At 43.5% G+C, this 27,894-nt stretch overlaps 1 protein-coding gene across 1 annotated transcript in view; it reads left to right on the top strand.

Moving 5' to 3' along the window:
- SYT16 (synaptotagmin 16) overlaps positions 1–26,718 on the top strand; it is a gene marked incomplete at both ends in the record, with an annotated part of 36,026 nt that extends 9,308 nt beyond the window's left edge. The window contains 4 exons of the mRNA XM_084270593.1: positions 11,772–12,028; positions 15,920–16,363; positions 17,397–17,586; positions 26,405–26,718. Coding sequence (XP_084126719.1) covers positions 11,772–12,028; positions 15,920–16,363; positions 17,397–17,586; positions 26,405–26,718 — 1,205 coding nt within the window. The remainder of the gene's footprint in view (positions 1–11,771; positions 12,029–15,919; positions 16,364–17,396; positions 17,587–26,404) is intronic.
- Positions 26,719–27,894: the final 1,176 nt, after the last annotated feature.

The raw sequence follows: 27,894 nt of genomic DNA, 5'->3' as shown, positions 1-27,894 counted from the left end.
CTGTGTTTCTATCTGCTTGCACCACATGGAAACCCCCAAGCAGGTTTGCCTCAGAGAGCTCCCAGTTGGCTTGGTCATGGGACGAGGACAGATGATGAGGTAGAGATTGACATGCTGCAAAAGCAGAACTTTATCACTTGTCCCTCAGCAAAGAGGTGTGGACCTGTTGTAGTTTTGTGTGTCTGGATTCTGGTGGAGAAGCAGGGGGTGCTGCAGGTGATGTTTCCCACTGGGTAATCTGGGTAACCCGGTGGGAAATATCCCATTACCCATGTTTCTCAGTGGGTAATGGGTCCCAGCTTAGTATACCTACCAGGAGGGGACAAAACCATACAGGCCTGGGTGTAAGGAGAAAACCCAGGCAAAAGCTGCCTACAGTTAAATGAGCGGTTGGTGTTTGTCAATGGTGCAGTTACTGTGCCCAGTCTCTGTGTCCATCACAGCATGTGTAGAAACATGAGTTTACTGCATCACAGCACATTCTCCATCAGTTTTAAGCACATGTGAGGTCTAGTTGAATGGTTTTGAGTTTGTTTCTGTTTTATAAAAGAGATTTTTGATTGGATTGTGTCTCCAAATAGTTTTGAGCATAAATGAAGGCATGGGGTGCTCTCCTTCCTAGTCAAACTCACAGATCAGGGAGTTGCATTACTTTGTACTCTCCTTTGAACTCTCAGTTCAAGCCGTTGACAGCAACAGCAAGAATCTGATTCCAGCTTGAAGACACTACAGATCAGAGATGCAGTTGCGCGACAATTGGTAGTAGCAACTCCATGTGTGTTGCTAAATGTTCCCTTTACAAAATGTTCCTCCTTTTTCTCTGAGACCCTCTAACATATCTGTCATTTGCATCAGGCCTTGCCAGTTTTCCAAAAGAAAAATCCCTTTTCTTTCTGTGTGCAGTTCTGGGTGTTGCTGAGTTAGGAACCATTGCACATCACCGTTTCTCTATGTCATCCTGATCATGAAAATTTTAAGGCCAGGCCTATGTGATGGCTTCTGTAATAGCAAAGAACACGGCACAGAGCGCTCCTGGGATCCTCTGAGTATATGCATTATGCATAGATGTACTGATATTGTCTTTGGTTATATGATCAAATAAATTTCTTTGTATAGTACTTCTGCTCCCTTCAGGGCTCGGTGATGCTCCGGTTGAAACTCTCACTGACTTCCGTAACGCAGAATCAAATCTTTAAGCAGAGAGTGGACACACAAGGGCAGCATTAAATGTATAGGGAAGCAGAAATTTGGCATTTGCAAACTTTTCCTTGTTCAGCCAAAGTGACTGTTGTTTGTTGCGGGGTTCTTTTTAACACGCAGGCAGACAGGGTGCATGCAGTACATCTCTATTTTACACCTACACTATGTATTTTATTCGGTAATCCTTTTTCTTGGATACCCTTTGAGCAAATGATAAGTTATTCTTTATACTTGGTAACACTGCAGAGAATTCTTGAATTATTTATTTCATGCATTTTAGCTTAGTGTAGTTGGATGCCTGTAAGCTAACTTTGTAACTGATTGGGTGTTGGAATTTTCTGAATAAATAGTGGTAGTTTGAAATACCTTGCCAGAAAAGGAGGTCACCCTCCTTCCTCCCCCACTGTCTCCTCTGGGGAAAATAAATAAATAAATAAAAATCCCACATGCTCCCTTATGAGTGGTGGGAAGTTGATTTGTAAAACAGATGCTGCATAGAAGTAATTGAGTTGAAGTTGCTAGAAATATGTATATGCTACACAACATCTGCAGATCTCAAGATGTATTCATTATCTTTCCAGAATTTAGATTGTAATTACGGGTCCTTTATTTAAGTTTCCATGGTGATATAGAAAATGTTTCCCCCTTGTCCTTTCCTAATCAGGACACTTGTATATTTGAATGGTGAACGTTTTTCTCTCCTCTGGGTAAAGTTAGTTTTATTAATACAGAGATATTACGTTGACACGAAGCTGTCTGCTGCTCAGGCAGAGATTCAGCAGCAGCTGTATCAAGCATTTGCTACAGATTCCCCAGTCCCACCATTTAATTAACCTGCAGGCTTCCAAACGCTGGTAGGAAATAGCATCCAGTGCCGTGTCAAGTGATGCAGTCATGCGTTGGGGATTTGTAAAGCTGAAATCAAAGTCAAGTGGCCAATAACATATCAAACCGGGCCAAACTCCTCCCCGCCATGCCTTCACCCTTACCTCTGTCCTAGAAGAAGGGCTCTGCGCCCTTTTGCAGGGAGCTGGTGAAGGGGCTGGAGGGCAAATCATATGAGGAGTGGCTGAGGGAGCTGGAGATGTTTAGTCTGGAGAAGAGGAGGCTGAGGGGAGACCTTATCACTGCCTACAACTACATGAAGGGAGGTTATAGAGAGGTGGGCAATGGTCTCTTCAGCCAGACAACAGGTGATAAGACAAGGGGAAATGGCAAGAAGCTGTGCCAGGGCAGGTTTGGATTAGATATTAGAAAAAAATTTTATACTGGAAGAGTTGTTTAGGTCTGGAACAGGCTGCCCAGGGAAGTGGTTGAGTCACCTTCCCTTGATGTGTTTAAAAAAAGGGTAGATGAGGTACTGAGGGATATAGGTTAGCTTAGAATGGGAATGGTTGGGCTTGATCTTAGAGGTCTTTTCCAACCTTGTGATTCTGTGAACTGCATGAAGGTCACCCCAAGGAGTGCCCTTTACAGGAGTGCTCCAGGAGTGCTGCATCCAGGTGGTCTCTGCAAAATTTCTTGTAATAACCATAATTGTTCACTGCATTAATGCTTGTTTATTACAGCATATAGCCTCGTGCCTGCAGACCCAGGATTTTAATGGTACAGTTGTGGTATAATATTGTGAAAGATGTGGCTTAATTACTGGAGGGGGTATTTTACTGAGGATTTTTTGACAAGCTGTTTGAGTGACAAGTGGACTCTTGTTTATACTGGATTTTTTAGTTTTTATCTTAAATACCCCAAAGATATACACATATGGATAGAACTTACCAGCATTTGTCAAGCATTTAAATTAATTTTGTAGAGGTTGCAGGAGCTGCAGGTAGTGAATTGACGACACAGTTGGCTGAGAAGGCACGTTTAGGTGATTATTTGAATAAATTATAGCACATTTAGGCCTTAGGATTGTTACAACTCGACATAATTTTTATTTAAAAAAAAAAATCTAAGAAACTTTTTTTTAACAGCTTGCTCGAAAATAACCGATTTTTATGATAGCTGGTCACTGATGTCTAAAACCTTTTTTCGCTCTAACAGAATAGGAACACTTAGCTTTTTCTTCCAAGTGAGAGCAATTTTCCAGAAGGAACAGCAGGTTTATTGTCAAACTGTGGCAAATCAGACCAGAGGGTCAAATCTACCAGCGCGGTGGCAGGGAAGAAGCCAGCTTCTGCTGGGCTGGTGGTGGCAGGGGTTTGCTTCGGCCCTGCCAGGTTCTTTACTCTGCCCTCTCTGCCTAAGGAGCTGAGTGCCGTCTTCTGTGCAGCAGCAGGTGAATCGATGGAGCGGTGACAGCATTTGTCATTAAGTTTATACTGCGTGTTTTTAATAGACCTACCACAGTATGTAAAAGCAGGGTCTGGTTTCCCCATCTGTAGCCGGGTGGTTGGTGGGAGATTTAGAATCATAGAATCATAGAATTGTAGGGGTTGGAAGGGACCTCAAGAGATCATCGGGTCCAACCCCCCTGCCAAAGCAGCTCCCTAGGACATATCACTCAGATAGGCGTCCAGACGGGTCTTGAATATGTCCAGAGATGGAGACTCCACCACCTCCCTGGGCAGCCTATTCCAGGGCTCTGTCACCCTCACTGTGAAAAAGTTCTTCCACGTGTTGGTGTGGAACTTCCTGTGCTCCAACTTGCAGCCATTGCCCCTTGTCCTATCCCCACAGACCACTGAAAAGGGGCTGGCTGATTCCCCCTGCATCCCCTGCTTAAGATAATTATAAACTTTAATTAGGTCCCCCCTTAGTCTTCTCTTCTCAAGGCTGAAGAGTCCCAACTTACTCAGCCTGTCCTCATAGGGGAGATGTTCCAGGCCCCTAATCATCTTCGTGGCCCTTCTTTGGACTCTCTCCAGGACATCCCTGTCCTTTTTAAACCAAGGAGCCCAGAACCGGACACAATATTCCAGGTGGGGCCTGACCAGGGCAGAGTAGAGGGGGAGGATCACCTCCTTTGACCTGCTGGCAATGCTCCTCCAGATGCACCCCAGGATCCCATTGGCTCTCTTAGCCACCAGGGCACACTGCTGGCTCATGGCTAACCTGTCATCTACCAGGACCCCCAGGTCCTTCTCCACTGAGCTCTTCTCCATCAGGTCATCCCCCAGCCTGTGCTGATACAAATGGTTGTTCCTTCCCAGGTGCAAGACTTTACACTTGCTTTTGTTGAACTTCATATGGTTTCTAACTGCCCAGCTCTCCAGCCTGTCCAGGTCTCACTGGATTTAAGGTGGGGTGGGGAAAAATAGGTGCTTTCCCTCCCAAAGCTGGCGGTGTCAGTGGGGAAGCTGCCTTCCACCCGTCCGTCTGCAGTGCTCGCTGCTTCATCTGCTTGGGTTTGCCATAGCGATTATCAAAGTGGGTCTTGGCAACCGTATCGCGTACTGGGTGCTCAAGAGCAAGCAGTGGGCTGACCGTGCTTGACAGCTGGCTCGTTCACACGTGTGTACCCAAGCACACACGTACACGCCGACTGCCTGTCGTTCCCTTCTCTGGGCATGTCAGTAGGTCAGAATGTCCCGCTGCTCTGCTTCCTTGATGCTGATGGCAGGGAGATCAGCAAAATGCTGCTGCCTTTTCATCCTGACAAAGCAAGGCCAAATATATATAGTATGTATTGAACCTTCCTTCCCCCATCTGGCAGACGCTCGGGCGCTAATGAGGGAGCAGCATCTCATATTCAAAGCACGTGTCGGTAGCAGGAGGGGAAGGGCACTCACAGGGACGTGCTCAAGTGCGTATCTTCTCTTTTAAAGGTTGCAATTTACATTGGTCTCTAGAGTTCCTCTGCTGCTGGCAGATGGAGTCAGCGGTGCCTGTTAGCCATGTGCTGTATTTATGGGTCCGTGGTATTGCCTAGAGCAGGTTACGTCTGAGCTGCTTTTTCTGCACAGAAGTTCCTGCTCGGCCTTAGCAGGAGCTGGAGGGGACTGGAGGCATGACCAAGTTTCCAAGTTCCTTAGCTTACTACTTTGTCTTTCCACATGCTAATGACTTTGAGTGGTTCTCTGTGTTTGTTGTGTCTTACTTAGTGTTCTGGTCTGTTAAATATCTCCCTTAAAAAAATAATAGGGTAACATGCATAATTGGGTGAGGTTTAATAGTATGTAAATGTTATTTTATAGCATGATACAGTATGACATTCACAGCCTTTCCAGAGGTTGAAGCAGCAGGTGATTCTCAAGTTCATTCCCCAGTCCTCCCTAAAACATCAATCTCTGTGTCATACTCACAGAGTTTTAGATCAGAATTATCTGAAAAAGCAACACCAGCAGGCTTGGAGCCGAGACCCAAATCCAGCTGTGTGCTCCCCAGCCACAAGGATTAAAATACAGAGGTATCTGAAAGCAAAGGTACTGTCTGCATGAAGTAAGATTAAAGAAGCTGGAGTCTTCAAGAGCCGTATCCTCAACGTGGAGACATTCTTAATATGGAAAACAAGTCCTGAATCTTGCTTTTTCTCTTGCTAAACTTGGTTTCCTTATTGGTTACCTGCAGCTCATTTCTAAAATACATAAAGGGAAGAGTCTGGATCCAAGCCTTGCTGAAGTCCATGAAGATCTTTCTGTTACCTGTATGTGGCTTTTGAATTCTGGCTTCTAATCCACAGGGGTTTTCATGGGGTTTATTGCCAATTTTACAAAAGCAAAGACTGCAGGACTTCATTCTAATTATTTTTGGTCTGTGCCACTCAAGCCATTTCTTTAGCAAGCCTTTTAGCAGAAGTTGAATGTCTCCTTTTGTAACAGCTTTGCAAACACAAGGTGTAGTATATGAATTATGCTGGATCATTTGCCAGCACATATGCCAAATGTCAGGCAATGACAGAACCTAACAATTTATGGCACAGAAGGGAAGAATTTTATGATCTTCTGTGGACTAATGTAATGACTCTTTTATACAAACAGAGATGAAATGCATTTAAAAATGTAGCTACTTAGAAAATTGGCCTGGCCTAAGCACGTTCTAAAATCTGAAGAAGTTCATTAGAGGGAAGAGCCATGAAAGTGCCTGTTGATTTTTCATTCCTTAGAAAGTTTTTCTTTTGACATATGGTTGCTTGATTTTGATGCACCCTTTGATTAGAGAGATGGTTTCAAGATCTGGATCTCCATCAGACTCTCTTTGTGGCACAAGGCAGTGCAGAGTTGCTCTTATTTTTCTTTTCAGAGGTAGTACTAATATCATTTAAATAGCTGTTCAGAATCTAGATGAAACCAGATGTTGAAGCCTGCTTTCACTAAGACACTCAGTTCTCTGCTCCATTCCTCACTAAGATAAAGATTAGACCCTTTGTTACAAACAAATGGTCTATAAATTAATCCTTGGGTATGTCAAGTCTCCTTCAAACCCAGAGACACATCTGAGGCTTGTGGAGCTGCTGTTGCTGGATGTACAGCGATAGTTATGCACACCCACAGCTCACAATATGAGATGTTTATTTGGGAGAAAAACAAGAGTGGTTGGGGTAAATGCTAGATAAACCCACACCCTGCTACTCTCTAGTTGGTGGTCTGAGAGCTCCATGGATGTGGGATCACTAGCTGCTGCTGTGATTACAAAATACAGAAAGGTTTGTGCGAGTGAAGTCATCATTGTACCTTGATGGTGTATCCAACACTGCTTCAGCTGGGTGGATGCTCTGGACCTTTCTGGGATGGAGGGATGAAGGCTCTTTCAAAAGTGCTGAGTCCAGACTGGGATCATGGCACTTTCAGACCTTCTTTAGACTCTAACTGAGACTTCTTTCCTTGCATTCCCTTAACAGACCTTTTACTCACATATAGCTGGTTGTTTTCTTTTCTTAGAGAACCAGAAATCTGTAACAAACTTAGACATGCAGCGAAGTCGAGCGTCTCTGAGAACCCTGAATAGCTTCTCTCCCACTCAGCCTTGACATACGGCAAAGTTTTCTCACATCATGTTCTTATGTGAGATTTTCCTTGACCCTCTGTTTCTGTTATCAGTGTCATGGCAGGCTCCACTTTGGACTTATTTAGCTTTAACTTTTCAACTGTTGAAAATCTTTGTAGTAACCTGAATAGAACTTGGAAAGAGGAGTGCTCACCTCAGGAAGGAAGTGTTTGGAGGATGCTCTGGGGAGCTGAATGGCTTGAATGCCAGCTCTGCCCACAGCCTCTCTGCAGATCACCCTGTTAATAAAGAGCCTATTTTAGTTCTGGAAACATGGAGTCTTCTCAGGCTATTACCCAGCATGTGGTAAATTAAACAATCTTGGCCTGATTGCATAATGTCACTTGAAATTTAAGATCCTTTTTCTCTTTAACCCCCAAAATTTACAAGCCATTTTTGTTTAGATTTATTGTAATTAGATAATGATTCTGCTCCTTTGAGCCTCTTCTAGGAAGTTTTTTAGCACTTTTTGATGGGTAATCTCAAAATAACCTGGGGCAGGAGCACTGCTTGGTCTCCCTGTGTCTGGTTTGGTTCAATGCAAGGAGCACATGGCGTTGGGATACTGCAGAGTGATTTGAATCTGGGGCTGTAACAAGGGCCAGGCAAGAGGATTATTGCTGTATGAGGACAAATATGCCTCAGTCCCACTAATTCATCTCTCTGCTGCTCTTACTATCTTTCAGGAAGAGGGGTTTGAAAATCACTCTTAGCAGCTAGGAGGATTTAAAGTCCAGAAGTACCTGTATTCATACTGAAATAATTTCCTTGTCTGGACCACATTTAAGCAGGTTCTTAACTTTCAGCATGTGTTTATATATGGACTAGATGAAGGGACCAAATTTCTTTCATTTTGGAAGATCACAAAGAAAGGATATGCTGCTTCTTGTGAAGGCACAGTGATTCACTGCACTCCAGAGAGCAAACATCGCCTCGGTCAGCGCCGGTAACAAGCTTCATCCTGGTGTTTCTTGCTGGTCAATGAACTATGTGGTGTTAATTTAACAAGATCTACTAGTCTCCATCTTTTAACTCAGGCAGTGTGTTTTAGGAAGTGATGAGGCCTCTCAGGATATCTCTTCAGCACATTGTAATGCTTCATAGAACCGAGAGATTGTGTGTCATTGAAAAAAGAAGAAAGATACTGTAGGTTGACGGGGACATTTACCTGCCAAAGTGAGGGGGGACTTCATAGCATTTCCCAGCCTAATTTTCAGTATTTGATGTGCTGAGCTTTCCCTGTATCTTTGGAGGGATGCTTTCATATCTCTCTTTGGAGGTGATGTCCATCCTTTCATCTGACAAAAACCAGTTTCTTCATACCCTGTTTTCCAGCCTTGAATACAGACTTTCCTGGTTCAATGGTGATTTCTGTTCCCCAGTACTCCCCTTGCCTCATTCCTGGCTTGTGGCCACATGTGACACAATAGGGAAAGGGAGGGGGGTGGGGGGAAGGACTGAAAAAACCCAATCACACCCTTTTAGTGTACAGTACTATCCACCTTTAATTTTAGAATTGTCTGCTATTACTCTGTGGGGACTCTTGGTTAATTAAAGCTCAGATAGTTAGATAATGCTGTCTCAACGTATATCCCTGGTGCCGTGCTGTTTATTCACGTCAGATATTCATAAGACAGTTGACATTTTCTTCCTTAAAGATCTCTCAGGTAAATTACAGGCATTTTACTGCTCTGACCTTTTCCTTTACATGAAGAACTTCTGTTTTCACCATTTTTTTTTTTGTGAATATGATGTTAGAACAGATGTAATTGGAGAGGTATAGTTGTTCTAGACTGTATAGTTGAGCTATTACCTGTAATGATCCTCTAATACGGGTATTTATAAGTGATTATGTCTTACCAAACTACTTTAAATTTAAAGAAAAAGCCAGTCTGTTTCACTGAATGGTTTTGGTGAATCACCTTTTCCCTTCCCCAACACATTCATTTTGTGCCTGAGTCTTAGGGAGATGGCTTGCTCTATTAATATACTTCTGGAGTTCTCCTGTTATGAATAGTCTTTTATGGCTTTAATGTAGTTTTTGAAAATTCCTCTATTATTGATCTAGATATTATCCCAGCAGGACTCAAAACCACAAGACAATTGTGTGAGGATAATTTCTTACTACAGTAGCATTTTATTCTGAAAGCCTGCTGTGTGGTGTGTGCTTTGATGGATGACCCACTGTTTAAAATGTGTATTAGATGTTGGCTTGCTAATTAAATGCCTTAAGGAGTGCCCGTACCCATTCAGTCTTGGTGAATTTGTGGAATTTCTGTTATTTTATTTCTTGCTTACGTTCTTCTGTTTACTTCTTTCTGTTTTCTGACTTTGTAGAGAAGAATGGGACTAATGGCAAAAAAAGTCAAATTACTTTCTACCCTGATTCAAGAGTCAGGGCAGAGGCAAGACAATGAGGGCTCTAGGTTTCAGGACTAGGTCTACCAGATGGGCAGATGAGGAGGAGAAGAGGTGGGTTTTGCATTTCAGAAGGGAGTGAGAAGAGCACTCACCCAGAATTTGAGACGTCTGAATTTGGATCCCTCTTTCCTCCTGAAGGACCATCTCGCATATCTCAGAAGAGGACTATAATTACAAAGCCATGAGGTGCTCTCAGACTTCTCTGATGAAGTGCACGTGCTCGAAGTGTTTTACTGGGAGGGAGAATGTGAGATCATTCATAGTTGAAGAAAGGGGGTGAAGTTACTCTCCTAATCTCTGAGCTGTTAAATTGAAACATCAGTGAAGGGGAGATGAGCAAAGACTTCTGCATACCTCCAGGAAATGTTTCTTCATTATAATCCCCATTCCCCTTCTTGGGTTTTTTGAAGGTTGGTTTGGTTTCTTTTTGTGAAGCAGGTATGAATCAGAAATAGCATGTTGGCTGCTAAGGGCAAACAATATTTCTTCTATTCATAAAGATTTGGGCTTTTGGTTCTAGACAAAGGGATGTGTAGAGAATCATGGAATGTCTTAGGTTGGAAAGGACATTTAAAGATCATTTAGTTCCAATGCAGGGACAGCCTTCACTAGCCCAGGTTGCCTAAAGACCAGTCCAACCCAGGCTTGAACACTGCCAGGGAGGGTGCAGCCACAGCTTCTCTGGGCAGCCTGGTCTAGTGCCTCATCACAGTGAAGAATTTTTTCCTGATATCTAATTTAGATGTCCCTTCATTCAGTTTAAGGCCATTCCCCTTTGTCCTGATATCTAATTTAGATGTCCCTTCAGTCAGTTTAAGGCCATTCCCCTGTCTCATTTATCAGATGGGGAATGAAAGCTGATTGAGCTAAACCAAAGCAAACAAATAGTTTTATATTAAACACAGTAATTTTTAAAGAGTAGAGTTGGAGACCACATTTGCAGATTGTTCTAAGGTAATGACTTTCTTGAGAGCAAACCTGCAAGTTTGAGAACAAGCGAGTGGCCCTGCTGGGGCAGGGGATGGGCGGTGTGTGTGGACAAGATGACCTCCAGAGGTTCCTTCCCCTCTCAACCATTCTGTGAAGCCTTTAAACCCCAAGTCATTCTGTTTTCATTCCTGTTATCAGCTGTCTGGGAGCACAACTTGTTTTTTTTTCACTGTGACTGCTCTGTGCTTATTTGAAAGAGATGAAGGCAGAATCTAGCTCGTTGTGTTCCTAAAGCAAGACCTGGTATCAGATGCATTAGCAGGAGGAAAGTCCCTGATTTTCTTCTGAAATTGCTTGAAGAAAACTGTCAAGGCCAAATCGTGATGGTGTTGTCATCTGCTTCCCTGCACATGTAGTTAGTCATGTGTGTTGGTCCACCCAGAGACCTCTCACTGATGCCTTCAAGTAAAATGCCCTGTGTTCAAAATAGACTTTCATGATTGAGAGAAGGAATCTGTGGTCTGAACTAGAGAAAATTATTTTATTCTCATTAATAAACTTTACTTTAGTCTATGGAGTAAGTGTGTAGGATGAGATTAATTAAATCTAATGAAAACAGCCAGGAAGTCAGTAAATACATCTCTCTTAGTTGCTCCTGGGACAATTTTGCTCATAACATAGGATTTGGAGATTCCTAGTTGGCTTAAGAGGCTGGTCATGTGCACCCAAGTTCTCAGGGATAGGTGCTATGGTCATGGTGACACCCTGTTATCTCCACAGAACTCCTTGTCTCACCAGCACCATCCCCTTGGGGGCAATGCAAATTCCTGTTGTTTTCTCCTCCTCCTCCTCCTCCTCCTACACAGAAGGAAATTGCTGACACCTGTTCATCAGGCCTGTGCTGTGCTTTTGTGGGATTTGTTTGGCCTGTGTTTTCATGGGAGTAATTACTTTGGGGCTGTTTTGCAGCCCCAAGGCACTTGAATATCCCAAACACTCCATTGATAATTACATTTGGTGCTTAACTTCGAGTAAAGGCAACTGGTTTCTCAGTTTGGGATGGGGTGAGAAACAGCCGTGTGCAATCCATCAAGTGATGATTTATACAGGATTTGTTATTTTTTATGCTTAGTGCTGTAGTTCTCAGAAGTAGAAACTGGTGATGGGGGGAGGGAGGGAAAGAAAAGAGGAAAAAAAAAAAGAAAAGAAAGGAGAGACAGGCACGTTTTGGGAGGCAGAGGGGGAGGAATGCATTCTAATCCCTCTGAAAATATTTTCTTGCTGAAAATTGCTAGATCTGGATGGACTAAGCCAACTGAGTTACCAAGACAACTTATCCTGTCATGAAGATGACCATCTATCTATCAGTTCAAGAACAACAACTGCAAGTAGGGGCGCTGGACAGTGTAAAGGGTCTAGGACAGAGTCCAGGATTGCCGATGGCATTAGCCGCCACGTGATGGAAGGATGCTTGGAAGTGGAGACAGCGTTTACCAACCAGGGATTTGAAGTAAATGATGCTACTGACAGCTCATCAGCTTGGAGCCCTGAGGTATGGTGACTTGTCATTTATTATACACAGCGTAAGCTTTTGAAAGATAACGGGGGCCAAAACCTGTTAGGGGAGAAATGAAGTGAAAAATAGATCAGCACAGCACAAGATAATGGCATTCACGTGCATGAGCATACACCCTTCTCTCTGTGTTTCCCCTTTTCCTTGTGTTTTGTCTCTGGCTACTAACACTCATTCAGAGAAGCTGTTTTATTGCTTGATTTCTGACTGCAGTCTTTCAGCTGAGATTGGAGCCATCCAGATGCTGCCTGACAGCTTTTACTGTCATTTAGCAGAGAGCACTTTGTGGTGGCCCAGGGCTTTGTTACTGGCTGCATGTACAGGGTGTGTGGTCACTGTGTCAAACTTGTGCCTCTCTTTTCTGGTGCTTTTTAAGGCTTAGACAGTGGGAAGCATCTGGAAAGCTGGAGGCAGCTGGTTGGGGTGGCCTGTGACTTGTCCAAGTGCCCATTGCTCTGGTCCCCATTGATAACAGGCATCCTTCCAAGGAAGAAGAGAGCCTGAGAGCTCCTCTGCTTTCCCTTGTTTTCTACCTTTATTTTGAAGCCTCAAGAAAACATCACAGATTTTAAGGCATTGTAAACATCTGAGGATTTAGCATCCCCCTTTTCTCTCATAATTTCTCTGTGTGATGTGTTGGTTTTTGTTATTATTTTACCACAAGATTAAATTCCTGAAAAAATATTAGTCTGCATCATACATATTAAAAGAACAGCACAAAAGTCACATCTTCTGCCAGAGTTAAGTCTGTTTTCCAGCTGTGGAAATTAATATCTCCATCACAGTCTGAGCAACAGGGCTTTGAGGGAAAGGTTCCTTTCCTCAGAGCATGCTGCCTGCAGCCAGTTAGAGAGATGGAAAGCAGCTCCTCACTGCATATGCTTCAGCCCTAAGGGGTGTTTTGAACAGCAGTCTGGTTTGCTGCACAAAACAGTCCCACAAACACTACAGGACACATGGGAAGTCTGTGCAGCAGCAGCCTTGCCCTCTCTTTGCTGACACATGCTCTTTTTTGCCCATCTGAGGCTCTCTTCTCCTTTTCTGTATTGGATGTACATTGCCATGGTTCACTTGTGCCATAATGTCTCCAGTGTCCTCTTGTATTTCTTTGGAATACAGCTCTTTTATTTGCTCCTGGTATCTACGATTTAAAAATGCAAAGATTGGTTATAGCATCAGGGGCCAGATATGCCCAAGTCCCAGTTTACCTACTACAAGCAGCTTCTTGTCCAAAGGTATTGTGTGGATTAATGAAAGACTTTATTGCAGGAACTAAATGTTCTGACATGTCAGAAATGTCCAAGAGCTATTATGCTCCACTCAAAGGACCTTTCTTTAGAGGCAAAAATAATTTTATGCCCTTGCAGTGGGCATAAACCAGGAGCACAATTTCAAGCCTTGTCCATAATTAGCTGCTCTCTCAGGTTGCTCTGGCAGAAATGGACTTATTTTACCTAGTGAAGAGGATATTGGCTGCCCTGAATGACCTGCTTAGACATACAGTATCAATCATTATACTTAGCTTGACAGCTCGTCGACTGTGCTAGGAAGAGGGAAGAAAGAAATGCCCTATCTAAAGCCCACACTTTCCTTGGATTCCAGTTTAAATGTCTGTATAACCAGCACATTCACAAAGCACTTGCAGCCCCAGTTGAGTTCCAAAAGCCAAAGGGGATTCTGTCAGACTTGCACAGAAAGAAGACTGAGTTTCTATTGGGTTTGTGTGCTGGCACCTTCTTCAGGGTGATAGCACAGTGCTCTCTGAAACGGCCAACCCGTCATGTCTCTAAAGCCTGTTTGTCCATGGAAAGGTCACTGCCACAGGGTTTAGCATTCCTCTTTCCCTCTCTGCCTCCGGTTCATGCAGTCTCTGCAGTGGATGTGGCCACAGCTATAGTAGCACAATTTGAGGATTCCTGAAATCCAGATCCTTTCTAGCTGTTCTGTCAAACACCAGAGAGCTGGCCTTCACGCTGCCATGCGGTGAGATACGTGGCCCTGTTGGGGCAGGAAGATGCCTCTGAGATCTTCCTACCCGTGGGTTTGTGTGTTTACATTCTCCAGCTCCAGGTGTGTGGATGAAAGCAAAGTTATGCTGCAGTCACAGGTGTCTCCACACTTTAGCAGCAGTTCTCAAATGTGCCTGGATTCCACCTCTTCAACAGCAAATGCACAGATGAAAGTGGGGAGGGATAAACATGTGGAGGGAAACATGAATCAAGCGCAACCCCGTTACGTTTCCTTCTTAAATATTATTTCATCAACTTGACAGAAATAACTTGACAGCTACACAGCAGCACTTAGATTTGCATAACATCATGTTCTCTCCAGGCAACCTGGCCTGCCTTGCGTTTTTTGTCTTTGCAGCCTGCTGTTCATACAGAAAGGCGTTCTTATGGGCAACCAAGTCATTCTGTGTGCTGGCCAAGGGCCCATTTGGACTTGACTTCTGCAAGACGTAAGGCAGCAGGTCTCCATCACTAACATGCACCTTTGTATTCACATGCACAAATCCCTTAGGCACCTGTGGAAATATGAAAAGCCAGAGCTTTGCACGTCATAATGGATGAATCTGAGCACTTGAGAAGTAGATTGACAGGAAGTAGGTAGACTTTTTGATGTTTGTCCAAGGTCTTGTTTGGGACATTTACCACCTTAGACACTTCTAAGGTAATTACACAAGAAGCTCTGTGGTCCTTCCTCTGTACTCTAAACAATAGGATTCCTATGTTGAAAAGAAGTGTTACTTGAAACTGAAAGAAGATAAATGTTTGAGGAGGAGGGTGACTCAGACTGCTAGTGACAGGCGTTAATTCACCTTCTGGCTATTAACTGAAAATCTTTCCCTAGTACAGTGTATACTCATGTTTAAATACAAATCATTGATCACTATAGCAACCCCTTTATCACATGAAGCACGTTCTAGCTCTAAGATAAAAAAGCGCTTTTGAACAGAAACGCACACGCCCACTCATCAAAAGGTAAGGTGAGCATCCGTGGGGTTTAGCTTGTTTTATCAAGATGATGTTGAGTTTTAAAAGTAGGTAAAAAAGTGCGTGTGAATTGGTCTGCCCATGTTTTGATTGTTTATTTTGAATTTTTATTCTGAATGTATTAGTACCCAAACTGAACAGAAGGAACAGATGAGTCTCTTGGGAGATTTAAAAAGGGAATAAAGAATATGTGTTTAATCAGACTGTTTTTCAGGATTGTCATTGCTTTAGCTGTAGGGAAAGTAATGAATTATAGGGTAGCATCTAGAAATGGGATTTCCATTTAGCAAGAAATTCTGAGATAGTGATTTGCCTTCCCATCAAATTGAAGACAGTGCTAAATTTTTTACATTCCCAACACAACAAAATATTCAACAATTTAGCAGGTTTGATTGAATTCTTTGACTTTGGTGATGAAAAAACCCCCCTTTTGTAAAAATTCCAGTGTACGGTCAGAGTAATAGGTTAAGTTGTGGGGTTTTTTTTTAACCAAATCAAAATGACAAGTTTTATTAATCCCTCAAATTTGACATGAATGAAATTTAAAAAAAAGAAACCCAACCCTTTGTGTAGTTTTTCCCTATTTTTTGATTTTTTGCCAAATTAATGGTCTCCTGCAGAATGTTTAAATATTGATGAAACTTTTTGTTGGAAATGTTTCAACAAGTCCTGTTGCTTACTAGATTGTATGGGGAATATTACACAAAATCAGGCAATTAGCTAACTCTGGCCTTTCTAGAAACAGTGGGATCCTTATGTTGCAGAGCAACTGCCTACACTTGCAAGTACAAGTGAGGAGAACAATTTTTTTTAGAGTTGGGATCACAAGAGGCAGCTGAACTCCAATGGATGTCTTATTTCTTCCTTCTCTTTGCAGGAACATGATGAAGTGAACAGTGTACCAGCTCATCATGCTGCTCATGAACCCATCTGTAAATGTGGTGATCTGGATGTCACCTTCAACTACAAAGCCTCAAGCCAAAAGCTAGTCGTTACTATCTTAGAGGCCAGGGATATCCCAGACAAAGACCGCAGTGGTGTGAACACCTGGCAAGTGCACACAGTCCTGATGCCTAGCAAGAAACAGAGGGGTAAGACAAGTGTTCAGAGAGGACCCATCCCCATGTTCAAGGATAAAATCACCTTCAGTAAACTGGAACCAGAGGACTTAAGCAGCCACGCCATTCGTTTCCGCCTCTATGCGGTGCACAAGATGATTGGAGAGAAGATGATGGGAGAGCAGTTGTTCTACTTGAGCAACGTCAGCCAGGAAGGGGAAACAAAGGTGACACTGGTCTTGGAGCCAAGGAGTAATTTAAGTGTAAGTTTGATGAAATAAATATGGACTCTATAAAACTTTTCCTCTGGTGAATGGGGACCAGCTGTACCCAATACCTTTCACTCAGGGCTGTTAGGATGCAACTGTGGATGTGTCCTTTAAAATGTTGTCCATAAGGGTAAGGACAGGGCATGTCTTCCCTATGCAGAGCTGTACCTTACTGATGACAGCTCAGCTAGCAAGCTTAAACAAAATCATCAAATGCTGTACCATGCAGAAATAGTAGGTTGATCCCAGAGCCACCAAGGCTAATTACTTCTTAATTTCAACAAGGACAAGTTCTTGTGCACTGTTATGTTGGGGAACCTATACCACCAGTGCAAGAGCTGCCTCATTTGGCAGAAGCTACTAGCTTTGGATCTCTATGTTGTGCAACTTCCATGTTACCCAAAATGCTTAGTAATGTTCCTTTTCATAACAGATGGAAGTGGAGAGGTGGGTCATGTGAGGAGGAGCTGGCAGTGCTGCTTCATAGTCTTCCATGTACATCACAGTTGTATCCAGCTCTGGCTATGCCAATCAGTTTGTGTAGAGAGCTCTGTCATGATTCATTGTCGACATAAAGCTCAGTGAGAGGTTGTGCACACGAAATGAATAAAACATCATACTCTGGGTGAAGAGGGGGTAGGAAAAGCAACTTGGTAACAAGGAAAGTAAGAAAGAAAATATACATTATAGAACCAAAAAAATCCAAGCTGCAAAATCCATTCCATCCAAAAGTCATCATCAAGGAGATTTACTGTGCATTTGATGTATGAGGATGTGTGCTCGTCTCGGAGGCTTTGATTTACACTGGTGCTAGCACATTGTGCAGAGTTCCTCATCTTTAAAGAGAAAGTTCAGGGATGTGTTTTGGTAAAAGTGATGCTCTGATTCTTCTGGTGGCCCACAATAATTCATTCTTAGTCTTTATCATTTCTTAGGAGAAACTTTACTAAACAAGGCTACAAGATACAAATGAAGGGAGGGTGGTGGTGAATGTCCTGGTGAGACTTTCGGTGCTCTTTCCTTGCAGGGTGCAGAGTCTCAGCTTAGTCTGTCAGCAATCTCTCACAGTGACAGCGCTTCTTCAACACAGTCCCTGTCTCATGGAGGGGTGCCAGAGCTGCTGGTGGGATTGTCGTACAATGCCACTACGGGGCGGCTGTCAGTGGAGATGATCAAAGGCAGTCATTTCCGAAACCTCGCAATTAATAGGCCACCTGGTAAGTACTTTCACTGCCATTAAATAACACCATTGAGTCAAAATTTGCTTTTTATTTTCTTCCTCGAGATATTCAATTATGTCATTTCTGAGCTGGGTTTCCTTGCAGAGTATCTGATTGGAAATTAAAAGCGTTATTTGAAATACGTGTGCTGGTGAATTTTACAGTGTAATTGGAGGCAATCATATGAAGACACAGCTGATGGGACAGTAATACCTGAATGTCTCTTTTATTGCATATACCTTTACAACATCTGATTATGGCAAAAGTGCTATTATACCCAAAGCACAGGGTAATTCTCAGTGGATCCATAAAAAGAAAGAAGTGCTCTTCAAGTGATTATATGTTACCATGTGACTTGCAGAGGCCCTGCCTGGTGCCATTAAGTGTTTCCCAGGGCTATACTTTGTTGAGTCCCCTTGCTGTGCTGCTGAGCGCTAGGTGACCTGGTGCTTTGGGCCCTTTGGGGATCCTGCTGCTGTGAATTCTCTGCTGCTGCACAAAAAAAACCCCGCCTGTGGAAAGATGATTTGAAAGTTGTTGTTCTGTGTTGCAACAGTTGAGTTCCCTTCCTCCAGTACCTAAAGGAAAAATAGAAATTGCCTTACAGTAGCTTTAGTTAGTGCTTGAACTGTAGTTGGTCCTTGAGAAGGATTGTGGATGGATGTGCTGAGGTCCATGGGGTCGTGCAGCGACAGCATACAGTGTTACCTGCTTTGCTGCCACGGTGCCTCTTTCAGGAGTTGAATAGCGGTGCCGTATTCATCTCTTATTGTCCTTTTGCCTCCTGTCTGAATCCAGCAGCTAATGGCAACGTGAAATAACGTTTTCTTGTTTGTTGGTGTGTTTGCTTTTTGTGATGTGATTGCCTGCCTGTCATGGGTAATAACCTTTGACAGTTCCTTGCATTCACTGGATTTCACATCGTCTTCCAGCTTGCAAAATGCTAAGATTGCTTTTGTAAGAAACTGTGCTCTTTGGCCCAGAGCTAGCAAAATATTTATGGATTATTTCAGTATAAGGATGCAAAAACTTACATTTCCACTAAACTGTCCTTCAGTATATTACAGAAATAATCTGTTCTCAGTTAGTCCCTTGAGACTGTTGGGCAAGTCTATGCAGCAGGAAAACACGCAACCCAGTCTGTGTAGCCTTAGCTAATCTTGTATTAGCTGTGGCAACACAGGTCTCCATCTGAGTTACTTAAAGACATGTTCTTACTTGCATGTATGTGTTTTGTTTAGTAGAAGGTTTCAAGTTGGGTCCTTTTTAGTAAATTAAAGTAAAGGTAGACAAGAGTCTCGCCGCGTGCTCTAGCAAGGAAGATCACCTGTGTTTTATATACAGTGCAGTGTGGATAAAGCCTCAAGTTGTATTCTCAGAAATGAAATTACAGTAGTCCCAATACAGGTCAGAGGCATTTTTTGGCATGTTTTCAAGTATCTACCTGTTTTATTGGAGTTTTGTCTTCTAAATACTTTTTAGCTGGCATTCCTTGAGGGGCCTTTCATTTTAAATTCCACCTGAATTCTCCATTTTAGTGTTTTTAGGACTTCAGATAAACAGTTTAATAGATTTGATAAGTTGGCCAAAGCCTTCTGTCAACCACCCAAACTAATAGTCCTGACATTGTTTCATAACAGTTTTTCCATCTTTGTTGTTAAAGCTATCTTGAGTTGTTTCTATGCATCCTTTCTGTATCCAGATCATGATCATGTCAGATCAGTATCTCTCAGTGTTAGATCAGGTTACAGATGAAACTTGGAAATTCATAAGTGATTACAGGCAAATTCTGAACCTATCACAATCTGCTTCTTTAACTCCAAGTCCCATGGTTGCTTCTGCATTCTGCGTTGTTCTTCTGCGCTTATAAAGTTCCCAGTAGCGTGGTGAGAAAAGGAAGCCCAGTGAAGCAGAAATTGAAAGACATTTTAAAAAAAAGTAAGAAAACCAGCACTTGTCTGAGATGCTGGAATAGCATTTCGCTGATAACTCCTGCAGGCACTGCAGAGGAGTGCTGTGAGGTCTGATCGTTACTGTCTGAAACATGCTGGTGGCTGAATGAGATGCTCGATAAGTCCTTCACTAGGTGAAAACTAAAACTGCTATCTCCCTTTCTGGAGGGTGAGCAAATAGCCCTTGTGTTTTCTCAAATATGTCCTATCTGCAGTTCTGTTCTTTGAGGCTCAGAGGGAGTGATTTATTTCTTTAAAGTATCATGGGGATTTCAGACATAATAGCGCTTTGGGACACTTAAATACCAAACCCAAACTGCTATTCAGGGCAACCATTTATGGTAAGGCAGAGAGATGTCAATGGGCAGAATCCATCTCCATTCCCATCCCTGCATGCACAGAGCCCATACAGTCCCCATATGTGGTCCTGTCTGCTGCTGACAGCTGCAGCTATGGGGAATGACAGGACAGTCCTGCATGACAGCACATTCTCCAGCTGTGCTTTTTGCCCACCTCAACCCTCTGCCACCTGCAGTCCTGCACAGGTGAGCTCAGCATCTCCTGCAGCGTTCATGTCCCTTCCTCTGCATCCTTGCACAGTGATTTCACTGTGTGCAGCAGAAAGAACTGGACTAGGGCATTGGTGTTTTTTCCTGGACACATCTTCTCCTTCACTCAAACCTTTAAACTGAGTCTGATATCAAAGTCATGGGTACTTACATGGATAATAACTGGGTTAGAAAACAGCTAGACAGCTTACAGAAACATTTTGTGGGCAGTGTCTTCTCCTCAGGTCACATGTGTGGGATTTAAGGGTAGTTTGGTCAAGGATAAGCATCCAGGTATTGTCTGTGGAACATGCTGAGTTATAGGTCTGAGTCTACAATCCCCGAGCACACAAATAAATCCATTATCACTCAGAGCACTTAAGAGCACTCAAGAGTATGTCTGCAGCGTGGGACCGTAAATTATCAGCGTGTGCCAAAAAGCCTCACTCAGAAAAGCATCTACAGTTTTGTCAGATGTGGACACCTTCTGTATTTTAGAGCTAATGGCTTGTGTGCTGCACACCTCATTCTCTTTGGTTCTTGTAAAAATCAGTAACCTCTGCTGGTATTTTGTAGGGGTTCATATTTTGGTCTGTGATGTTGTATCTTCTTAGAACAAAACCCATCATGTTCCTTTAAGGGATGGTTATTATAAAAAGAGAAGTAACGAGAAGCCTTACACCACTGGCAGACACATCTTTAAAAATTTATAACCAGTTATATACTGTGTGTATAGTAGTAGTACCTTGGGATTGTAGTGATGGAGCAGGAATCATTTGTACTAGTCAGTCTATAAACACGCAACAAAGAGACGGTCTCTGCCCATGTTATGTTTAACCTTCATCAGCTGCTCTGCTGGGTGCAGCTCACCCTCCTCTAATCCAGCCTTCACTCTTTCCCCTTTGGCTTTTCTTCTGGGGCTTAGATCTGTGTGTAATGCAGTTTGAGAAGGACTATTGTAAAGATATTCCCTCGCCTAAGAAAACTCCTCCAAGCTTTTCAGCAGCTGTGGATTAATCATACATAATAATTACATCCGTACATGATCATTATTATACCAGCAGCATATTAACCCCATTAAACAAATACAATAGCATTAATGCTGGATAAGACAGGAGGGAGAGAACAAGCTATCAGGATTTCCATTGGGAACAGAATAAATTCTTGGAGTAACAACTTGTCTGAAAACAAACATCTACCTGAGCCACAGATGACAGTGCCAAGAAGTACAGAACATGCTTCCATAGAAGAATTAAAATACTTTCCTGGTATTTGTTCCTCTGGTGTCAGAGTGCTTGATTTTGGATTTTTATTTTATCAACTTGTTTGTGAGGGAAGGAAAGTTATTATCCATGTTTCATTCCTGGAGAACTGAGGCATGGATTGATTTAAGGACTCTCAATCAGGCCAGGAAGCTGAATTAAAAAATTAAACTTTAACCTGCCTATCTTGCTCTGAACCAGGAACTTGCCTGAGTTCCTAAAACTTTGTAGTTCATGCTTCCATCCCTCTAGTAATAGAAGGGGGATCTGTACCTGGGTGGGCTGGGGTGAATTCAGTCCTCCAGGAAGCTGGGCAGCTACTTGCTGCTGAGTACTTGACAGTCAGTCGCAGTAAACTTATACAAGCCATCTCTCCTTCTGTGTATTTTGTTGCCCATCCTTAAATATAGTTTGCCTGCGGGCACTGCTGTTGGAGGTGAGAAAAGCCAGGCTTAAGCATCCTTAAATCATGCTGCTGCCGTTGCATTGATGCTTTCCAATACGCTCTGGTTAGAGTTCCCACCCCCTCCCTGTGGCATCAGCACTGTACAAAGCCCGATGTATGTTGTGGGAAGTGTCAGAATGCCCTGGTTAGAGGATAGTCACCTTGTGCATCTGGATTTATGTGTTATGCTTTAGCTGTGTAAACCCAAACTGAAGCTGTACCTTTTCAGGGCTGGAGAGTATAAGGAGGTGGGTAAGCTGGCTCCGCAGCCTGATGTGTGTCTCTGGTGAGGGCAGGTACTGTAAAATGAAGTGGACGTAGGGTGTTGTGGCACAGTAGAGGATCTCCAAGGAACTGAGCTAGGAAGGTCTCTGGGAGCAGCCTCCCTTCTGGAGAAACCAGAGCATTGCTTTCAGGCAGCCTTACTCTCCTGCCCCTCTGCAGCCCATTGACTTGCACAAAACAAGTCAATGATGCTGGCAATTCCCTCCCCTAAGCTCTAACAGCACTTCCAGGGAGCAGTGCACTCCTTTCTGTTGCATTTTATAAAGTAAAGGTGTTTCTGGTCTGTTCCCTGATGACTCACATGTCGTGAAGGCTGCCAGATCCCATATTCTCCCTTGTGTGATCACTGCCAGCCGTGGGAGAGGAGACCTGAGCAACTGAGACTCAGTGGAATAGAGGAAGGAAAGTTGGCTCCTCAGCAACATAGTAGTCAGCTCTCAGCTCTGGTATGATTTATAGAGCAGGCCACAAGCTGCCTCTGGCCTAATCCTGACTTTACCTGCCCCACTGCCAGTTTAAAGGGAAGGTAAAACCATGACTAATGGAGCAGCAGCCTTCTGCCTCTCAAACTGAACCCTTGTGCTGAGCCGTGCCGCACAGAGTAGCGCAGAGCTGAACTCCAGGGCTGCTTTGCCACACAGTTCTGCTGTTTATTGTGTAGGCCAGGAGTGTGGGCATGCCAGCTGGGTGAAAAGAAGCTCTAGGCTGAAGGCTTTATTTTACTGCAGGTGTTATTAGTCTGGATTGCAGCATGCTGACATGGTTAGGCTGCTTTTGGAAACGAGCTGGCTTGCTGGGAGCACAGGTGGGAAAGTCCATACAGCGTTGTGTTGTACCCTGCAGTCCACAGACCCGAGGAGCCAGGAGTCTTTGGTTGTTTATTTCCTTTCTAAATATAAATTCAGGCAGGGGGTTGGTTGCTTTTGTATTGCAGTGGTTTTGTTCACGGGTTAGCTTTATTAGTAATGCTGGAGCGTAGGGTAAACGAAAGCAGAATGCACGCCATGGTCCCTGCTCCAAAAACAGGAACGTATAAATTATAGCTGATTATTCCCCTGAGTTGTTATTATCAGTTAGTTCCCTTAGAAGGATGATGACAGAAATGGGTCATTAGAAGAACCACGGATAAACTGATTGCCTTTGCAGATAAGCTCTCAAGAGGCATTTCATGGTTGGGGCACTGTTGGTGGAGACAGAGCAATCTGCAGGAGAAGAGGTTTGGCCAAAGCTCTGGAGTGAGATTATACAGCACCAGCCTAAAATGTTAGCACCAGGCTTCTTGCAGCATTCCTTGATGTAGTGCTTTTCACTCTAGCATTAAATGCAGAGGTGTTGACATTCATGTGTACATGAACATTGTTCAATCCGCTCATAACAGAGATGAAAGGTGAGTTGAGAGTACAAGCGATCTGTAGCAAGAACTTCTGTTCCAAAGCCTACATGGGAAGGAGAGCCTGGTGGATGCAGTGCTAAAATTGGTCTTGTCAAAGTTAGATTTCGTTCCTGCTTCTTCACAGACTTTTGTGTAACCGTGGGCAAGCTGCAGACTCAGACACTGACAGATATTAAGAAGTCTCGCTCTTCTTCATGTCAGTGAGAGAGGTGCCTGAATAGAAGGTGAACACTTAGGCATTTTAAAGAATGTGAGCCTTAATCTCTCTTCTCCCTTTTGTGCTTGACAGAGGTGGCATGAAAGTAAATACTCTGAAGAGCATGAAGTGCTGAGATACCACAGTAATGAGGCCATTACTGAATCTGAGCGTGTAATTAGGTGGAAAATGTTTGCCTTCATAATGAATAGATGCTCTCACACATACATTCCTCAGTAAATTTTCAAGTTCGTCCTTCCTGTAGTTCCACTAATTTCACTGTGTATCCAGGGATGGCTTTTCTTTGGAAAAGCAAACCAAAAAAGGGAGAACTTTCCATCTCAGAGGAACAGACTGGACCACAAGGAGAGCTAGGAAAAAGTGTTTTCTGATGAGACACCTAGAAAGATGCTGCAAGGAGCACAATGCAGTAAGGGCAAACCACAATCTTTAAATGTAGTTAGTGAAGCAGAATAACAACTCAGCCTCATACGTACCAGCTCTGCAAAGTGAATTTCAGATGCTAAATATATTATCCACACCTACTCTTTTATTTCTGTTCAGGCAAGCTTGATTCTTTTGGCTGGTAAAATACACCCGGTGGAATAAATTTGAGAAGAATTTGCAGCCTGATTTAGTTGTCACTTGTACTGATTTTGTGCCTGTATTTACACAGGGATGAACAGGGCTCCTGGTATTAGCTCTGCCCTGAGTGTAGCTGCCTTCCAGCCTGCATGCTTGTGCCTGATCCATGCCTTGGTACTGTATAGACAGGGCCTTGGTGCAGAATTATGTAGCAGATCTAGTATGTATTAAAGAAAAAGCCTAATTTTCTGATGCTCATCTCTGTTGGGTTTAAGTCACTGGTTGTACACGGCTTGGTTTTCTTTAAAACAAGCTATGCTACTCCTCACTTGCAAAAGTTGAGGCCTTGGTCAGGGATGTGATGTCCCAGATTTTTTGACTGTAAGAAACTCATCCATTCACTATTTTGGGTGGAAAAGATCTTTAAGATCATCGAGTCCAACCATTAACCTAGCACTGCCAAGTCCAACCATGTCCCTGAATACCACATCTACGTGTGTTTTAAATACCTTCAGGGATGGGGACTCCTGAGCAGCCTGTTCCAGTGCTTGACAGCCCTTTTGGTGAAGCAATTTTTTCTTATGCCCAGTCTGAACCTCTCCTGGTGCAACTTGGGGCTGTCTCCTTGTGTCCTATTACTTGTTACTTGGGAAAAGAGACCAACTCACCTGTCTGCATCCTCCTTCGAACTAGTTGTAATCAAGCTAGAAGAGAGAGTCCTCTCCTGGGCTTTGTGTTTCTGATGGGTCTGAAGTTGTTACAGAGTTCAGTCCCTCAGCACCGCCAACACTGAATGTTACTGTGGGAATTAGTCCACCTCTCTTGAGAAAGTGGTTCTTTCCTCCCCACATAAAGTCAGGAAACTTTCAGGTCAGAGCCCTGCTTTTCTGTCTAACGAGTAAGCCTTTGTTGGCAAGACCTACTTCATCTCCAGTGTTATGCTGGAGCTAATGATGGGGCTGAACTTTCCCCGCGGTAACTCGATAGCCGTACAGCTGTGCAGGCTCACAATTTGCTCCTCGATTGTCAGTCTCCTGACAGCTTTTTCAGTGGAACAGTTTGAGAGGAGCGGGGAGCCTTGCTTTGGAGACACAGAAGTGTTTTCACACCTGAAGTGTAATTTCACACCTTGTGTTGCTCAGTAGATAAGTGCGTAAAATAGCACATCAAATGGGAACAGAAGAGGATAGACATGCTGTAGACAAGAGATGGAGGCTTGTTATTTATTTCCTATCTTCAGTGCACTCTGAAATAATACTCGCTTGCAGAAACCCAGGGACAGATTATGAAGGGGTTAGGAGGGGACTTTTCTAGCCAAGTGATCTGTTACCATCACAGGCAGAGCAAGGTGAAAACTTCCATTGAGCTGTATTTTGTGCAGCGTTGGGACCACAGAGCTCTGCCTGAAACCATGGTATGAGTGACCATGTAGCAGAGGTGAACAGGTTAATACAGGAAGCAGCAAGAGTTTTTTTGGTGGTTTTATAGGAACACTGACTTGGACCATCCCTTCCTTGTATCTACTAGGCATTTTTACTCCTTGTATTGGCTTAAATAGTGAGTAAAACTAACCTTGAGTCCACCAAAAAAGTAAGATGAGAATTTTGAAAAATCATGCTATGTGAAATCATTTCACTGTGTATGCAGGTTTCTTTTCCCTCCTTTCCAGGTCCCTTTTTATTTGCTATCTCAAATAACAGGTCATAGAGATATTCTTCCAAACGGAAGTGGTGGAGAGGCAAATGCAGCCAAGAGAAGCACTGGTTAGACAGCTCCAATGAAGCTTTTTGTGAAGGAGAGGAAGGGAAGATGCAGATACACTGTTTGATGTGGAGAATGCATAGAGATGCTTGTAGTTTCTGTTAGTTTTAGGCTTGCTAGGGTTGGGAACCAGATTTCCTGCTCTTTCCAAGCAAGTAGGGCTGAAAGACTCATGACTTTAATTCCTTTCTTCTCCCCAAATGAATGTGAGGAAATCCAAGAAGTACTTCCATGTGCTGCTTGTCATCCCATGGATTTTATTAAGGAGAGCAGTCTACCCCTCATCTGATACTCATTGTGGCCAAAGTTGCTCAGCTTGGAATTTTTTGGGGGATTTTTTGAGCACTTTGGTCTTTAATCTTTCATTTTCTCCTCCTCTTTGTCCTAGACACCTATGGAAAACTCTGCCTCCTCAACTCTATGGGCCAGGAGATGTCTCGCTGCAAGACCTCCATCCGTCGAGGACAGCCCAATCCTGTCTACAAGGAGACTTTCATCTTCCAGGTTGCCCTCTTCCAGCTCTCTGACGTCACGCTAATGATCTCCATATACAACAAACGCAGCATGAAGCGCAAAGAGATGATTGGCTGGATTTCTATGGGTCAGAACAGCAGCGGAGAGGAAGAGCAAAGTCATTGGCAGGAAATGAGGGAGTCGAAAGGGACACAGGTCTGCAGGTGGCACACGCTACTGGAGTCCTAGTGGTTAGCAGGGCAGTCCATAGGTCCTGGGGCCATGGGCTGCCTTGCCTTGTTCTCAGTCAGCAGAGAACAGCCATCCCATGGCAAGCACCGGGCTCTGACAGGTCACATACACTTTTACCTGACTTCTCGGTGTCGGCGATCATGGGTGTTTAAGGTGGCAAGGCCTGTGAAGCAAGTTTATTTCTTGTCTTTCCAGGTTGTTCTGCATTTTCTATGTTCAAATAATTAACCCTAGGGAAAAACAGTGGGAAAATCTACAAAATCCTCTCCTTGGTCACTGTCTTGCTCATTTTGCCCTCAGATTAATCAGTACAGACTGATTTTGATGCTCTTTTCTCCTGGGGTAAACTCTTTTCCCTCCCCTTATTTATATTAATGAAGGTTGCAAATATTCCTGACACGCAGATAGCTCACAGATAGGCTAACCTGCATGCAGATCACATTCTCTCTCTTTTATTATTGTGTTTCTCAGTCCTAGAAATAAGCACTTGGTACCACTGTAGACCGGATGATACATTTTTCAGGCAGCATGAGAAAGCATCTTGAATTCTCTGACAACTTTGAAGTGCCTAGACATTACTACTGTTCTCCCATACTAACGATATTAGGACTAAACACTACCAGTATTTTTAATTAGGCATCCTGTGCACTCGTTAGCCTGCGTTGCCATCGGTTCGCACGAGAGATAACTAGCATCGGGTTTGTATTGCGATTCTACCACGCATGTTTAGAAGCTTATTTGAAGGTCATGGCTTCTGTCATCACAAATACCAAAAAAGACCAGAACAAGCTGCACATCCACCTTTGTGCCTGAATCACTCTTTTCTGCATCACTGTTTTGCCTGCGTGTTACTTCGGTTTTTTTAAAAGTGAGAGTTTTTCAGAAGAGCATTTCCATGAGCGTTGCACAGGGAGGCTTCAGATCCATGGCTTCTCTGCAATCCTGTTAAGCACAAACCAGCTTGCTGAGGGCTCTTCAAATATTCCATCCAAATACTCTATTATATCCTGTAATACCTTCTTGGGATCTGGAAGGGGACTTTTTTTGGCACGCTGAGCATTAGAGGATGCCAGACCCACATCACCTCATCTTCGGGGCGAGCTCTCTTGCAGGCAAGGAACAGAATCCAGAGGACCCCCCCAGAGGGGCCACTGGCACTGCTGAACTAGTACT

Source organism: Gallinula chloropus (assembly GCF_964237585.1).
Source record: "Gallinula chloropus genome assembly, chromosome: 14".
Taxonomy (NCBI): Eukaryota; Metazoa; Chordata; class Aves; order Gruiformes; family Rallidae; genus Gallinula; species Gallinula chloropus.
Note: the sequence above shows the minus strand (reverse complement) of the source record. Positions and strands in the feature narration are given on the sequence as shown.